Raw genomic sequence first — 18303 nt, forward strand, 5'->3', positions numbered from 1 at the left:
AATTGGGGATGTTGACGAAAACGGCTGAAGACGATCAATTTCTTAAACGAATCAATGACTTTTTTTTTTCTCTGAGTCTCTTAGGCTTAGGCTGGCAAAATCTTCCAACACATCGTTGATTGGATGTGTTTCAGATCAATTAATTACTTTTAAAAAAATGAAGCCAAAGGACTAAATGGGATTGCAATTAGACCCTTTAAATACTTAAAATGGAAGGTGATTGGTATAATGAATGATATAAGGGGACACGAGCTGGAGAATTGCAAAATCAAGATACAGAAGTTAGGAGAACACAGTTGAGAGAATTGCTTGTTTAATTCAGGAGCACAAAGCTCAGAATTTTTGTGTCCAATAAAAAGCATGTATCTCCAATGTTTCCGAGTTTCACTGGCATCCTTCGATGCGTGTGTGTGTGCGTCACCGCCGGTCTGCCAAGTCTCGGCTGCGCCGGCCATCAAAGACGGCATTGACTGTGAGCCATTCGTGCTTAAGACGGCTAACAATGAGCCACATAGCTGGGAGCAAATCAACCGGCTCAGCGGGGAAATGCCTCGCTTGCTTCCCTCCTCGCTCCCGTCAACGTGTCTGCGTGACACCGCGACCTCGCAGCTCGCCATAACTTCAGCCCATCACGGGAAAAAGCTTTGCTCGCCAAGCTTCTTTTTTGTGTGTGATGCAATCCACTGAACCACACTGTGGTGAAGTATGTGTAAATAAAAACATTAGCAATCACAGTCCTGAATGGCAACATGTTGAGTGCCTGTTTCCTCCCCGCTTGACTGCTTTGGCTCTTTAATGCAAAAGCACAATTTGTTGTCTTCTTTTATGCCGTGACTCGTGTTTTGCTTTTGGTCCGGCAGCAACCCCGATGATCTCTCAAGGCTCACTAATGCGCAGTTCCATTCAATCGGTGCGAAAATTACGATTTACTTACCACGAGCAGCGGATCTTTGTTCATCTTTCTATGACAGTGACCTATAGTGACAGACGGAACAATTGAATGCTCTTCTACTAGATGGCTGAAGATACATTTAACCTGTGCATCCATCGTTTTGCCATTCAAGCAACAGGATAATAGCAGTATGTTGAACTAAACAAGCCCAGCAAGTCATTTGCGGCGAAAACATCATTATTTCTTATTTTTGTTTGGTGCCGTGCTGTGAGAGTTTTCCAATGAAAAACATGCGCCTTGGCTCACTAAACATTAAGAAACACTGCTCTATAGGTTGTGTATCGTCTGAATGTAAAACGTCTCAATACCTTCATTCAGTTATTCACGCAATCATCGATCGGTCTACATGTCACTCATGACAAGCAGCACCACTGATTGCTTTGTGTTCTATTACACGCTGACGAGCATTTCTTGATCTGTTTCCCCATCTTGCACGGTCTCTGGATAAACAGCGTCTATACGCTCATTGGCTGAAATGTCCCTGGCTGTTCACGCAGTCTATTGCTTGTACAATCAGTCACTTTTGTTCCATCACCAGTCTACTTGTGCTTCTCTCAATGTAAAAAACTATATTGGCAACAGCCGCTGTCCCGTTTATAGTTCAAGCCATCTTTGGTCAGCATATAAATCAATCAGCATACAGCCACTCAATGGTTGGTTCTGTTTAACTCATGAGTCTCTCTACGTTCTGCCTTCTCGCATCGAAATGTAAAAACTCTGCCGTCATTGGCTGGCCTGTCAACCAGTACTAGCATAACCACGAAATGATGCGCAGTGACTCTTTCGGTCGCATCGTGCATGTCTCGGAATATAAAAACTCTACACCGTCAATGACTGGTACTTAAGATTTCGAGCATGGTCGGAAAACAATCAGTGGTGACGGTCCAATCGGTAACTCAGCTTTTGTCTTCAGGTCCTGTCTTTTTCTGCTACTCTGAGTGCTTGAATGGGCGCTATAGGCGCACGTCTGCTGACGGACGGAACAAACAGAGCAACGAGGATGAGAAGCAGTTTAGGACAGCGCGGTAATTAATCTCACTGAGAGAGCGGTGCATGATGGGACGGAGGCAGGGCGTAGCTCGGTGCGCCTTGCTTGTTAGCGGCAACCTCCTTTGGGAATCCTCTGGAGAGGATCGCGTCCTGCCCGTGGTCAAAAGCGTTTGCTGCTTGGCTCGACCCAGTTCATCGTTCATCGCCAGCCCTGATTTAGGTTGGCAATAGTTTTTTTAATACAAACCCTGTAGTCGGTCTGTGATCCAAGCATACATTGCTTACACGTGCTAGCGCAAACGATTTGACACATTTTTATTAAATGATTGTTGTTTAATACATAATGAAATATGAGAATCTCTCTCTGACTCTTCCGAGGTCTTGTTTCAATGGCAGTTTTGCATTGCGACAGTTGTGGCGACTGTCGGTTTGTCCCACTAGGGCTCGCCGCAGCGAGTCACTAGCATGATTTGTTTGGCACAGTTTTTAGGCTGCATTCCCTTTGTGCCCTCAACCACCCATTTTTTGTCTATCCTGGCTTGGTACCTTCAGCGGTTGGATATTGGGCAATGTGCACTGTAGATTGCGATCAATTAGAAATGTACATTGCGTCATTTGCTGTTCGTGTAACTTAAAAGCTAAAATACAGAAGCTACCCCATCAATAACTGGCATCTCGTCGATTGTGCGGTGTACATGTCAATTGTTAAAGCAAGTATCACTGAATGGTTGGTTACTTCCACAGTGGGGAAAGAAAATGTCAAATCTCATTCACTGCTCATGCAGTAATTTGTTGGTTTATTACATTCAGGACCACTGACTGTTCGGTTACTTTTCCAGTGACACACATTTGTCTTTGGTGCTTTCATGGCGACTAAATGTGAGAACTCTGTAGCATCAGTGAGTGAAATCTCACTCACGGTTTATGCAGACGTTGGTCGGTCTCGTAGAGAAATTTCTAAATGAAAATAATTATTTGTGGTTTGTCAGGGGAAAATAAAGATGTCTGGTTACGCTTCTGCATAATTATGCCACATCAAACGTTGGTATATAGTGACAAAAACATCCATAACAACAAAAAGCGGAGAGGATATGAGTGTCATTTCTAGAGTAACTTCACTGCTACGAATAATTCTTCATTCCCCTTAATTGTGTTGTTTGACTCCAGTGTCTGCACGCTGTTATTGAATTATGTATCAATTCATGTGTCTCTCGCCGCGTCGCTTCAAAGGCTTCTCTGAACACTGGATAACCGCATAGCATATCAATAATGTAGCGTTTCACCGAACGGGGGCCCGCTACGCTGGGTATACGGCCCTCGTATACAGTAGAGCCGTACATTCTCATCCCATGATGCCAACTCTATGAGCTCGTGCTATTTTTCCACCTGCCCGGTTCTCATTTAACAATCCGCAGTTAACGCTCATGCATTATTGATCAAGAGGTACTACTGGCCTTGAAGTACAGAATGTGTGCGGGAGAAACTTTTAATTTATTTTATTTACAGCTTTGTGCTCAGAGCGGTGCCCTTTCCACCCACTTCTATAACTGTGCAACTTTTCTTCCTTAACTATTTGTTTTATTAAGCCTTATATTCGGATAATAAATAGTTCCTGTCATTACTTATTCATGGCACTTAATGGGTCAAATACTCTTTGTACACGCAAAGAATTCCAATATGCATTTTGTCCATTTAAGAAACAACAATTAAACTTAGTACCCTCATACCTGTGGGGCGTGACTAATCTGGACGGGCTCAATGCAGACTATAGATACTGAGACAGAAATGGAAGTGGAAGGATTAGCACATGGATACATTTCCTAATGTTCGGGCGCCTACGAATGTCTTCAGCATCTCAGAAGCCAGACGTTTGGTGTGGCTCTGACCTTGTGCAGCCGAGTTGATAGTTTTGTGTTTTATAGTCAAACATGCAATGTGGTTGCCATGCTCCAACTGCCATTCCTTTTAGTGTCACCCATCTGTCGAGTATACGTGGTTCAAATGCAGCAGCGATCTGACATAATAACCCTTTTTCACTGCAAATCCCGGAAATGATCTTCACATTTTGACACCATGCACTACCTACATTTGATCGTCTAAAAAGCTTCACAATTTACGGCCCGCCGTCTGTTAAGGATACTCAGTCCCAATCGGAGTTAACTTGGATGATTTCCCAAGCAGGAGTTTTCCAAAGTATGGTGGGTGAGCACAGCCGCCTCACACTTCTGAGGTTCAGGGTTGGAATCTGGGCTCTAGGCTCCAGTTGACCCAAATGAGGATAAGCGATATAGAAAAAGGATGGATGCAGTTTGCCAAAGTAGAAGCCTGGCTCCTTCAAGCCAAAATAGCTGACACCCTGTCCAATGTTGTATGTGGGGCCTTGAGACTTTTCCGTGTGTCCTGTCATGATAGACACGTCCACCAAATTTTGTGTTTATTGATAAAATTGGTGTGTGTGTGTGTGTGTTGGGACGTTCCAGTGTTTTCATCAGGATACACAGTTTTCAGGCACCCAAAAAGGCGATTAATTTGTTGGAAGATTAATAATAAACAGCGACACGCACACACATCTAAAGAGTCGTGGCTGAGATTTATGGCGATTAAATGAAAATATGTAGATATAAGTGATGTGGGTGCTTGTTGAAAATTTAAAGAAAGTTGAAACTGCATCAGGTTTCCCCCCCCCCCCCCATCAACTGAATATGAGCAGAAGCGGACCGTAACTTCATAACAAACTCATGCTTTAGTGAGATTGTAACAAGACAAATCCACCTCTCTATAATTGCCTTGGCAACATCTGCACACAGACGGGTAGTGCAGATGTGCGCCGCGGTCGCTACACGACATCCTGCCGCTAGCTCGTCGGCTCGACAACACCGAGCGAGCTCCTTTCCTCGGAGGCGCCGGGAGCAGGTGTGTTTGAGGTCGTGCACACAGGCGTGCCGTGAGATCCGGGTGGCGGCCATGCGTGAAGCGTGCGCACATCATCACATCATTCGCACTCATCTGCCTTCTGCTTTTTTTTTCACTCGGAGGAGAAAGATAAAGGAAGGGCTTGGCTTCACCGACCAGCCTACACAATAGTGCTGAGGATTTGAACGATGCTGCTGTTGTTGTTGTTGTTGTTGGAGATATTCTCCCAAGTATCAGCTCCGGATGTGTTGACTAGTCGAGCGTATCACTCCCTCTGCTGTGCACGGAAAACTGTCAATGCGCCATTTTGTTTACTACCCTGAAAGCAAACAACAAATAAAATACATATTAGCAAAGCAAGCTACATTTAGCACTGCAATTTGTGCCATTTTGAGACGCGGTAGGCAAGACGCCATCTTGGCACAGAATAGCATGGCTGGTGTCAAGCTGGGCATATGCTGTACCAGTGTTCATTTCAGTGTCCAGCTCATAATTGCCTGCGACAGAGCCAAATGCGGGAGGAAATGCTTACAAGTGAAATACCATTCCACTTAAGTCCTGTAGGTGTCAGTAGCATGCTTTCTAACTGTTGGAGACTGTCAGAATTAATCAAGAAGAAGAAGGCGTTGCCACGGTCTGTCGGCCAGGAATGGTAATGCTAAAAACAAGACTCAGGGAAATAGCTCCGAGGTAGACAAATACAACTCTTCTGCAACTGTACGAGATCATCTGTCGCCACTGAAGCGCCTGAAATGTATCGAACAGTTGCGCAGTCTTGTATGCCTCTGAACACTGCACCGCTAACAACATCCAGCCAGTCTTTAAATCGGACTACATTAGAAGAACAACATCCATCCTTTTCCGTTGCCTACCGATCAAATCCTGATCCGGGTGACGTGTGATCTGGAGCGCATCCAAGATGACATTTTGGGGCTCGGTGGCAGGGTGCACCCTTGACTGATTGCCAGTCAATCGATATGCACAAGCATGCATTCACACTCATATTCACACCTATGGGCAATATAGAGTTTTTTTGGAACGTATGCAACAACCCATGCAGGCAAAAACCAAAGACGTCTACCATTTTGGGCGAATTCCAGGGCTTGTACTTTGACAGCCTCTGACTTGGGAATTTACCTGAATGAGCCCCAATCAGAATCATGTATCCCACACAGATGGGCCATGCTAAATTGCGAAAGATTGTATGCATATCATGTACAATCATGGTATAATGGTGAAAACCCTTCACAAGTGCAGTTTCCAAAGTTTCTAAAGTTTTTCTTCTTCTTCTGTCCATGGGTTTCTTTCCATTTTCCCCAATAGTGAGCAAAACCTTTTTCAGTTTCTTTTTTAGCTGCCTCTTTGTGGTGCTATTTCAAAAGGGTGTCCGGTGTTTTCCTGGCTTTTTGCGTGGTCCACAATGCACCTCTGTGTGTGTGCGTTAAGATGTGAGGCGAGTGATGTCATGGCTGGCAGGACCTGAGTCCCGCTGTGATTATGAAGCCGAGACATGAGCAGGACAACATTGTTCCTTTTCAATCCCACCGCGACCTTCCAGTCTGAGGCTTCGGTCGAGCGAATCAAAGTATAATTGGCGTATTTCCCATGTTGGACAGCTACAGTGTGGTCACTGAAGGGATGCAAATGACATTATTTAGGAAGCATTCACCGAAATAAACCCCTGGCTAATTAGTGCACTTTGTTTTGCTTGACCAACTGCGAGCACGGCGCAGCTGCTCACTGGTGGGATTCGAGGAGGTGGTCTGTTAACCCCGCTTGGGTTCATTCAGAGGGCTAACTTCTTTGGAACTATTCACATGTACACGATACAAACAAAAGCGTTGAAACACACTTTTCAATCAGTTCATTTGTCAATCACGAGACCCAGAGTTTCCCATCAATGTTGATCGAGCAGTTCAACCAAGACATTCTCGACATTTCTTTTCTTGTTCCAAACTTTGCCATATAGCTCACCACTAGAAAAAAACAAAACAAAACATGTTCTCACACTTCCAACAAAATCAATATCTAGGTGATCCTAAATCTGTGGGTCCATGTGATTTATAGTTTTTATCTTGACAACAAAAGAGAACAGAATCCAGACTCATTCACTTATGTGCTCGTAATTTGGATGAGGACAGGCGAGTATGGAACACAGTGCGAGTGCACGGTATTAAAACCAAACTATCGAGAAGACAACAATTGAGTGACGTACGATGTTTCCAGGTCCCAAACGCCGCGCGGGAATGAGTTTGGAAAGCGGCGTGAAAGTCCCTCGTCTCGTGATACACAAAGTCACGCCGAGTTACTGCCGTACTTACTGCCGTACTTACTGTTTTTCATACAACTATTTACTATATGCCTCTTACTATGTTTGTGTATGTTAGTGATAGACTTGATCACGTTCCAATTTACGTTCATATTTGGGTTACGGTGCCGCCATTGGAATAACTCCTATAACGCTGTCATAAACTAAAGACCTAGGATTAGGGTAACCCCAATCCTATACAATGAATAACAATCAATGACTGAATGAAGAATGACTGAAATGGAAATTGTCCTTGAAAGACACTGTCTCTACAAAACCCAAGGAAACCAAACTGATAACGTGTTCAATTCATCGGAGAGACTGTTTACTAATTTGGTAGGTTCTGCTGCTTTAGTGAGAAATTTCAAATGGGCTCAATAGACACTTAGTAAGCAATACAGATACTACAGATGCCATCTTTTAGTTTCGCTCCTGGTCTTAAGCTAATGTCGCTCATGGCGAATAATTGGGGCACAGTGTCTAGTTAAAGAAATATGGTAATATGCAAGGGATTATAGCACAAAATTAGCTCTTCTTAGACAAGTGCCCCATTTTACAGAACTATTTTCATTTCATTAATGTCATTGTGTTTTTTTTACTTTTTTTTTTTTTAGAAGGAAGCAGGTGTCTCCATTTGTCGACATAATTGCAGGACTTGAGGGGTTCCAACTGTTGCTAAAAGCGGGAAGCAAATCAACAATTCTTTTAAAGTCCATTTAGTACACGGGGAAAAAAACAACAACAAAAAAACTCTGCTGTGGTGTTTGCCAGAATGGTATTTCTGCAGTGTGCTGTGTTCTCCTTGTGTGGATATAAAAAAAGAAAATGATTGAGGAGAGAAAGGCTTCTTGTCCAAACGTACGCTGAGAGAGGCTCCTTTCATTAGCTATGCTAATCTGCTTGACACGTGACCCCTGCTGCAGCTTGATGGCTCCCCATTCCACGTTGGCTTTCTCCACTCCAAATGCCAGGGTCTTCCCTTCTTCTTCTTCTTTTTCTTCTTCTTTTTGTTGAACTTTCCGGATCATTGGCTTCCGCTGTTGCATGTTCTCATACACACTGACAGGAACACGATGTGACTTGAGAATTCAAGACTCTTCCGGATGGATTCCTGTATAGCTGACTCTACAGATAAATTCTACACAGATGATTGTTTCAATCATTGACCTGACAGTTCGGTCCCAGCAGGTCAGAAAGTAAAACTTTAAATAATACAAAAATCTCTTTTATTGAAGCCCAAATCCTATGATCTTTCATATGAGAGATGCAGTAGGCGATTATTTTTTAGAATTCTGTTCATATTTAATTAATGATGTCTTGGAGCACTTCTGAGGCAAAAACCAAACGCACGTATACTAACCAGCAGAGGCGCTGTGGTATCACTAAACCAGTTCGTTGTAGAAGAAGAACTAAGTGTCAAGTGCAAAGGGGAATTTGAGGTTGAGTATCTCCACACAGACGCGGCATTACTCTGCACCTGGCATAGAAACGGGAGTCCAGAACATTCAGCAAGGGATTCTCCAACGGATTCATTACAGGGGAGATTACTATATATTACTCGGCTGCCACTAGCAGGGGCGCTGTTGTGTCACTCTCAACGAGTTTGCTGTCAAAAGAAAATTAGGCTATTCTGTTTTTAGCATTCTTAAAATCTAAACATCTGTCCAGAAAATCACAAACGTCATTTTGTTTATTGCATCTATGATGAATCTAAAATTTACAGTCATTCTCCAGTTTAAGGAAAGACAAATGGGAACATCAAATGTTGGCCAATCCTAAATATCATTTCTTTTTTTTATATTTCACACTTTATTTCCTCCATAAAGCCTCCATTTCTCCCATTTGATGAATTATGAAAGGTGCAATCAGCTAGTATTCTGAGCTAACAAACTTCCTAAATGAATGTTTTTTTCTTTTCTTTTTTATTTAATTTAACATCAAATTCATACACCAGCAACTGGCTGTAATTCGGGAGGCTCCTATTAGAGCATAATTAGCTCATGTTAGATGATGTTATTTACTCAGAGATGATGAGGTGTCGAGAATGGCTAACCTCTGTCAATTATCATGATATATGAGTCGATAAGGGATAGAGGAGGGATATTTGCTATAATTCGGTTAGTTGCCAGGTAATGATTTGAAATTCCCTCGCCCGGCTTTAATGACGACGACTATTAAAAGTGGTGTTTCTTACACGTGTAATTATTTCTTTATTGATTCGTCAGCATCTCGGCGAATGGTTTTGGGGGGGAAATATATCAGCCGCTGTGATAACCTGTCCCCTTTGCGATCATGAGCGAACCCTCCCGGGAGAAGGTGGGACGCGTGGACGTGAGCGTGGGCCATTGTGCTAGTAGTATTTGCAACATCCCCTCACGCTCACTGGTATAGCGCGGAGGGTTGGGAAAGCCTGGCATCTACCATTTTGGGCAGTGTAACGCTTCAACAGAGGAAAGAAATTCATCTTGGTCGTGTCAGAATTAATGGATGGAACGGTACTAAACTGAAAAAGAAGACATTGAAAGGCACACAAGTTTTTCTACTGCAAGTTGATTCAAATGTACTTGTTCGTGCCTCACCAGTGGATTTTGACGCCAGCTCAGTCGTATTTCAATGCGGTACAGTACGTTCACATTTCAGAAGCGGATGTGATACAATTTCTTTCCCAAGAACATGTGACACGGTTTCCTCCAGTTACAATGTGATATGTTAAAATTCACTTAAATAATGAGGCAATGGTATTCACTCCAATTCTGATGCGCTGTGACACAATCCAGTGCAATTATTATTGCAAAACGAAACACTGCAATTGGTATACGATTCTCTCAAATGAGGATACAATTGTGATGTGATATGACTTACTGGACTCAAATGAAAATACACTGCGATACTATTCACTTCAATTCCGATACACTCCAATTACGACACGGTATGATTCATTCCAATTACGATGTGATACAATTCACTCCAATAACAGTGCCACACATTACGATTAACTCAAATTTGCGTCTAAAGGAACGTCAATTGTCGTTAAAAGTTTCCGTCTCCATATAACGTAAGATCATCTTTCATACTGTGCTGGGGTTACGTTCATACTTTTGACTGTGCGTCTGAAGGTACTGCTGTTTTTGTTAGCAACAGAGTTCCAATGGGTGGAACAGTTAACCATTAACATCTATGACATGCACTATTACCGTTACTACCCATTACTTTGCTGGCGTCAAATTGAGAGAGAGGCTTATTTGTTATTGCGTGTGCTACAAACCTGGGAGCAGATGCGATATAGTACAATACACTCCAGTTACGATTCAATTCACTCCAATTACTTGATCATTGCTTGATAAGTCCACAATGTCGCCCAACTTTGGCTACTCAACAGGATTTGGCCCAGACTTGCGAGAAACTTGGCGTGATTTGTCCACAGACAACACAGATACAAGTTGAGACACAGCGGAGAATGAGGCAATCAAAATTGTCATTTTTGGCCATTAATTATTGGCAACAATTAACAAGACAGAAATATGAGAGACAAATTGCATGTTTTTCTTTTCTCTCAAGATTGTAATGACTTTTGAAATGATGCATTGCTATTCTATCTCAAATTGTATCTGTGATGCAGTTTTTCCAAATTGGGCTATAGCAACGTTGACAATTACGTTTGTTAGATCTTTTAGAAATGTTATAATTCCCAAAATGAGTGTTTAAAAAAAAATGTAAACATTAAAACAGCTGCTGATTCAGTTGCCGACATTCAATTGCAGTTTGTTAAAAATCAGAAGGTATTTTGAATGTGATTATTCTTTCTACCCTGTTGTTTTGATCAGCGGAATCCTCTCATGCACTCATGTAGGAGCTCTCTCTCATCTGCTTTCTCTCTCTCTCTCTCTCTGTCTCTCCTCCTCCTTCAGGCTGCGACGCGAGGACAGGGATGAAGATGAGACCTCCCGGCCCTCTGCTGATCCTGCTCTATGTCACACTGTCAAAGAGTCTCAAGGTGGTCTCCAAGAGAGGCTCAGGTATTTAACAATCCGTCTCCACGGCGACAAGCCTGCCCGGTGCTTGCATACTGCTGTGTTCTAATGAGTCAACGTGTGACTGTCTCGTCTTTCGAGAGGCTTTTGAATATAAATAGCACGACTCCAAGCAGGGCTTTTCATGCAGAATGTGCCGCTCGAATGCTATCAAGTTGGTGACATTCAGGCTTCACATGTGCCTTTTAACTTGTCGCTGCGGTATCTTGACTTATGAGCAGTGTTGGGAAGATGACTTTGGAAATGTCGTCGGTTACAATTACAAGTTACCCCGTTGAAAATGTACAACCCCAATTTCAATGAAGTTGGGATGTTGTGTTCAACATAAATAAAAACAGAATACAATGATTTTCAAATCATGTTCAACCTATATTTAATTGAATACACTACGAAAACAAGATATTTAATGTTCAAACTGATCAACTTTATTGTTTTTAGCAAATAACGTTCCAAAAAAGCTGGGACAGGGTCATGTGTACCACCTTTTCTTTGAACAACATTCAATAAACGTTTGGGAACTGAGGACACTAATTGTTGAAGCTTTGTAGGTGGAATTCTTTCCCATTCTCGCTCGATGTACAGTTTCAGTTGTTCAACAGTCCGGGGTCTCCGTTGTTGTATTTTACGCTTCATAATTCGCCACACATTTTCAATGGGAGACAGGTCTGGACTGCAGGCAGGCCAGTCTAGTACCCGCACTCTTTTAATACGAAGCCACGCTGTTGTAACACATGCAGAATGTGGTTTGGCATTGTCTTGCTGCAATAAGCAGGGGCGTCCATGAAAAAGGCGTTGTTTGGATGGCAGCATATGTTTCTCCAAAACCTGTATGTAGCTTTCAGCATTAATGGTGTCTTCACAGAAAGTAGTATAAGTTACCCATGCCATTGGCACTAACACAGCCCCATACTATCACAGATGCTGGCTTTTGAACTTTTCGTCCATAACAGTCCGGATGGTTCTTTTCCTCTTTGGCCCGGAGGACACGAAGTCCACAATTTCCAAAAACAATTTGAAAGGTGGACTCATCGGACCACAGAACACTTTTCCACTTTGCATCGGTCCATCTTAGATGAGCTTGGGCCCAGAGTAGCTGGCGGCGTTTCTGGGTGTTGTTGATAAATGGCTTTTGCTTTGCATATTAGACTTTCAAGTTGCACTTACGGCTGTAGCGCCGAACTGTATTTACTGACATTGGTTTTCTGAAGTGTTCCTGAGCCCAGGTGGCGATATCATTTACACATTGATGTCGGTTTTTGATGCAGTGCCGCCTGACTGATCGAAGGTCACGGGCATTCAATGTTGGTTTTCGGCCTTGCCGCTTACATGCAGTGATTTCTCCGCATTCTCTGAACCTTTTGATGACATTATGGGCCGTAGATGATGAAATCCCTAAATTCCTTGCAATTGTACGTTGAGGAACGTTGTCCTTCCAATCAGCTCCTTTTCTACCCAATCATGGCACCCACCTGTTCTCAATGAGCCTGTTCACCCATGATGTTCCAAACAGGTGTTTGATGAGCATTCCTCAACTTTCTCAGTCTTTTTTGCCACCTGCCTGTCCCAGCTTTTTTGGAACGTGTTCCAGCCATAAAATTGTAAGTTAATGATTATTTGCTAAAAACAATAAAGTTGATCAGTTTGAACAGTAAATATCTTGTCTTTGTAGTGTATTCAATCAAATATAGGTTGAACATGATTTGCAAATCACTGTATTCTGTTTTTATTTGTTTAACACAACGTCCCAACTTCATTGGAATCGGGGTTGTATTAGCAGTGTAATCAGTTCAATGGCTTCCTCAAAGTAATATAACCCATTCCATTTTGATGACTTTTCTTAATTTTGAATAAATGCACCAACAGGACCTCGGATGTGTCCTCTAAAAAAGTGGCTCCAAACTATCGATCAATATTTTAGAATCAACCATATATATATGTTCTTTATCCAAATACTGTAATAAACTGCTAACAAAACATGATGAAATAAATAAATACAATTCTTTGTTGCAATATACATAAATATACTATAGAGTATATACAGTATACATGTCGTGACTCTGCTTGTGCCAACGTGCAGTAATCACACGTTTTATTATGTTTTGCGCACAATACAGCTATGCTATTTTTCTTCACGAAAAACACAACGCAAAAAAGGGTCGTTTTTGGGAATCCGTACCCAATAAATGACATTTCAAGTCACTTCAATCATTTGAATTGATTTTATATACGAGTAAACGTTTGTTTGGATTTCAAAATGGTTGAAGTGGTTGGGTGACATTCAAGACTTGGACGTGAGTCCAGGTTTAGCATGCAGCCTCCGTTTGTGATGATCCCCGCCAACATTGTCCTCCGAGTACACACAGACAATAATGTGTGTGTGCGTGTCTGTTTGACACACGCTTTGAAAGCAGGATTTTGGCTTCCACTCTTGATTAAAAAATTGATTGAGTTATATATCCTTGCAGTTAATTATGTCCCCCTTTAATGAGCTGACAAATTTATGAAAATATACACTATATAGCGGACGCTTTTGACAGAAGCCAAAGCACACATTTTAATCAGCCAGTTCCAGGAATGTTTTTTTTGTTTTGTTTTTTTGCACCTAAAATGCCTCGACGGAATGTTTTTACACATTTTAAATTATATTGCGTAAATTAGTTCATCCACTTATACAATCATGACAAGGACTATGCCATAAAATTAATCATACCCTGATCAAATCTTGAGTGGAAGCTTTAAATGACACAAGGGAATGGCAAAAGACTATAAGATCATGTTTCTATAGATATTATAGTCTTAATACATGTATAGCCAATATTCAGATTGTGATGGACAAGAGGAAATATGAATAATCGTTTTAAATGGGAATAGCTTTCATTCAAAATTTTGTCACGACGTCTCACAGTATTTCTTTTGTTATTTCTCGAATTGGAAAATATATTTTGCGCAAATACATAACATTAAGCGTATGTTGGATACATCTTTAGTATATTACTTGTCTGTATAGCGACAAATGGTAAAGCATTTGGTTTATAATGTCAAATAGTGTGGTGTGGAAACGCGGCATTAGCTCAGTGCGCCTCAATCTGCAGTGAGTGACAGCTCCCAAACGATCCAATTTGGCAGTGACTGGGTCGCCAAGGGTTAACGTCAAGTCATTTTGCTTTCGAAATGCCAGCAAATTGAGTATCAATTGTGAACAAATGCAAAGGTCACAAGAGAAAATGGAGAGCGAAAACTAACTGAAAATGAGAACTATTTGTGAATGCATATGAGCGTTGAGCAATTTGAGATGCTGTCATCGAAACGTACCAAAGCTGCCTGTGATCACGCTATAATGTTTAAAATCTTTAAACATGGTCAAGCACCTTGTAGCTTATTGCCCACGGTTTTGTTTTAGTTTTGTTTTTTCACGCCTTGTTCCAGATGACTCTCAGCAAATGTATTTAGTGGCCACGAAGCGACTCACGTTCACAATCGCATATTTGTATGTGTAACCTCTCCTTTTCTTGCAATATTTCTTACCGTAATAAACAAAGATTATTCTTTTATTTTTTTATTTTACAAAAACAGACACTTAACAAGCTGTCGTATTGAAAAGTTCAATTGCATAATCCTATCACGTCATTGCTTGATTGTTCATCTATCTTTCTATCTACCTACCTGTCTATCTGTTCAACACTTTGTTGATCCAGCCAACACCCCTATGTCTTCCTGAGAAGGCATTTCTAAGGATTTAAATAGCGAGCAGAAGGGCAACAAATGCATAATTAATGCACTTCCACCGTGACAAAACGCCCTCTGCTCCGGTTATGGCGTTCCCTTCCTCAAGTCTGGTTGGAAGTGCACGAACGTTGGGATATTTCATAGACGTAACAGCAACTGGAACCTCAAGCGTAGAACACTCCTGCCGTCGGACAAATCCGCGCCGGAACCGCCGTCGTGCATGACCTCCAAAACAGATTTCTAAATCAGAACAAATAAGCGCCCCCTGTTCTGCATTCGGGGACTCCACCGTACAGTCGAATCTTTTTGTTATGACATGTTCTGCGTTAAATGTGGGTGTAAAAATGTAAATTCAGATTCAAATGTCTCATTCCTGTTCAAAATGGTCAAACGTGAAAAGCTCACTGAAAGCGTCTGCAATAAAGCATTCCATGATGCCCGATGGTCTCTGAGTCAAATAGAGACAGGTGAGCCACTAAACAATAGTATGTACAGTACATTCAATTTAGCCAATTAGATTATAAAAAAGCTCGACATTAGTGATGGTGTTAGTGAACTAACAATGAATTCCCCCCCCCCCCCCCCCCTTGCCCAATTGTTCACTCATTAAAATAATTACCAGTTCTCTCGTGATTGATTAATGGATTCTTACGCCGATACCTCGTATTCCCCTTTGCACCATCACAAAATAAACACGAAGAAATGAAAATCAAAATCTTTGCTGCAAAAATGGCGACCGACATCTGTTTGAAAGCGCATTTGTACACTACGGATAAATTGCACATTGAAATTTTGTCGATGGGAACCATCATTCGTTACGGTGCGTCCTGACTTACCTCGTTCCTGCACGCGAGCTCGGCTCACCTGCGTGGAGGATCCCCGTATGGATCGGAAAGCAAGGAAGCGCTTCAGACCAATCAAGTGGATCTTCTGGGTTCCTCGGTCAAATATCGATAGCAGGGGAAGTCAATAATATCCCCAGCTAAGGGTCAAAGTTGACAGCCCGCCACTGTGTCTTTTGGCCATTTGATGGTATTTTGAAAGACTTCCGTGTCTTCCTGAAAGGTTATGGATGGATTGATGGAATGTGGAACATCAGACCAGATCACATAAAACTGGTAATCTGGGACCAGAGTCTGCTCAGTGTTTGTTATTTTAGTTCCCTTTTCCACTCCGTGCCATCTACTAAGCTCAACTCACAATTGGTGCTTTTCACTTGGACAAAAAACACTATTACTTTTGATTTAACTGTGGAACCCCGGCGTGTTTTAGGCGGATATTCGCCAGGTTTACATGCTGACTTTTCTCTCATTCCGATGAAAGCTCTTTGTTCAACTGTTTGCATGTGACGCGATCTATTCAGATCTGGCTTCACGCGGCACTACATTTAAACAGAACAGCCGTTTTACAGACGTGTGCCATGCGCAGATCAATGTAAAAATCATCTGATTTATCTCGATGGAGGACAATTGTCTATTTAGCATAGTAGTTGCAATTGTTTTTACACTTTTATGAAAGCAACAGTTCGAGGGAAACAAGTTGCTATTTTGATTCATGTGACGAAAATCTACTTCTCACTGCAGAAAGAATATACAGAAAGAATATACCACTGAATATACCACTGAATCAGAATGAGATTCCATTTGGGTTTGGCCTGTTTATTCCAACTGAGGTGTTTATACGGAGCATTTCCATTGGGTTTGGGCTTCTAACCAGATTCTAATCGGAAGACAAGTCTCCATGGAAACCAGGCAATTGGTGTGCCTGCAAAAATACGGGCGTTGTTCTGCAATGAAGCATTACGGCGTCGATTTGAACAGAACAAGCCTGCTGAACTGTATCTAACGTCAATATTTTCCCTCGTTATTGTAAAAATAATAATAATAATTAAGACTTTAAAAGTAGGCGACTATCACGCCGCACGGCTTCTGCAGAACGAGGAAATAGGCAGAGTTTCCGTAACACTTCTCAGACATTTTGAGCGTTCAAGAAAATCAATGGATTTGTTCTCAAGCTATTTTCACCACTGTAAATTGGTCAATATTGCATAAAAATAACATACAACATTTTTTTTTATAAAAGACCATTACTGTTGATTCGTGACATTTTGGATTCTGCCCGACAGCGACAATAACGTGGAATGCAAGGACTCCAATTTAGTAAGCTGAGCACACATGCTAACGTTTGTGCCCCTCGTGCCTCGCTCCATTTTAGACGCAACAGTATCATACTCCACAGTCTCCATTTTGCTGCAGTGCTGCGTTTTCTTATGCGCTCCGTCTTCTCGCCACTGTGACGTGAATACAGGTGAGTCTTGTTCTCCTCCGCTGTTGTCATTTGTCTCGCTGGCCCGACTGACGCGTTGAACGTTTCCTGCAGGACTGTTGAAGTGGACAAGCGACCGCTCTTAACGGGGCCGATACTTTCAAGTGGAAAAGTCACACTAGCGGTGTTTTAGTAGGTATTTCACGACCTTAAAAAGCTTCGTCAGTCAGAGCACAGGTGCATTATTGTAGTATTTGTCTCTTAATTTGAATAGACGACTGCCATGTCAAATGAATGCTACTCGCGCTCTACGCTCCTCGGCGTTATTAGTCACTGACAGATTGCGCAAGTCTACAGGTTGGCTGTCCATGTTTAAGATGAAAGCTTGTGCTAAAGGAGATGAATTGGCTGATAAAGTCCCTGGTGGTAGATTGTTTTCTGGTTCAAAGGGTTTGGACATTTGTCTTCATGTGCCGCACGTGAAGGAGATGGAGTGGCCGGACTTTCACGGCCGCTGTTAAATTAATTTCAAGTGACCACCTCTGGCTTCTTACACGCACCTGGGGCAATGTCATTTATAAGCATCTGTTGCCTTCCACGTAATGAGGAAGGCTCACTGTGAGGAAATGGCGAAATTATTGTTCCCCGGCATTGTTTACGGAGTATTCCGGATCCGATGGGAATTTTCCTTTTTTTTTGTATGGAATTACAAGAGCAATTGAGAATTCTCCACCATGAATAGTTATTGTGGAAAGATCAACTGTGAAGGCCGGATTGGCCCTCGGGAGACACTTTTTGTTCCATTGATATTCTCCACCAATTTCCGTGTACATTCCCAGGATGAAGCGTACGCAATATCATTCAACGTGGAGTCAGTCGGCTTTTGCTCCTGCATTACTGCGACTTAATGAGTTTGCCAAAGGTGTGCAAGTGTCTCTTATTCCCTCAATTCCAGTTCTCGGCTTTTAATGACCAGTCAGACCTTGCGCAATTGGATATCAATTGGGCCGGATTGCCCGTGCTGGTTTGCGATTGTCCAATTATATCTGCGCTGGCTTTGCTTGACTCATATCAAAGCCTGGATTTACACTGCAGGTCGAAGCGCTCCTTTCCCATCC

General features: G+C 42.2%; 1 protein-coding gene across 1 annotated transcript in view; it reads left to right on the plus strand.

Annotated features, from left to right (window-relative positions):
* Window positions 1-18303, plus strand: part of il1rapl1a (interleukin 1 receptor accessory protein-like 1a) — a 188068-nt gene that overhangs the window by 20129 nt on the left and 149636 nt on the right. Inside the window, exon 2 of the mRNA XM_061692438.1 lies at window positions 11072-11179. Coding sequence (XP_061548422.1) covers window positions 11092-11179 — 88 coding nt within the window. The 5' untranslated portion in view covers window positions 11072-11091. The remainder of the gene's footprint in view (window positions 1-11071; window positions 11180-18303) is intronic.

The sequence above is a fragment of the Phycodurus eques genome, chromosome 12, assembly GCF_024500275.1.
Source record: "Phycodurus eques isolate BA_2022a chromosome 12, UOR_Pequ_1.1, whole genome shotgun sequence".
Classification (NCBI taxonomy): Eukaryota; Metazoa; Chordata; class Actinopteri; order Syngnathiformes; family Syngnathidae; genus Phycodurus; species Phycodurus eques.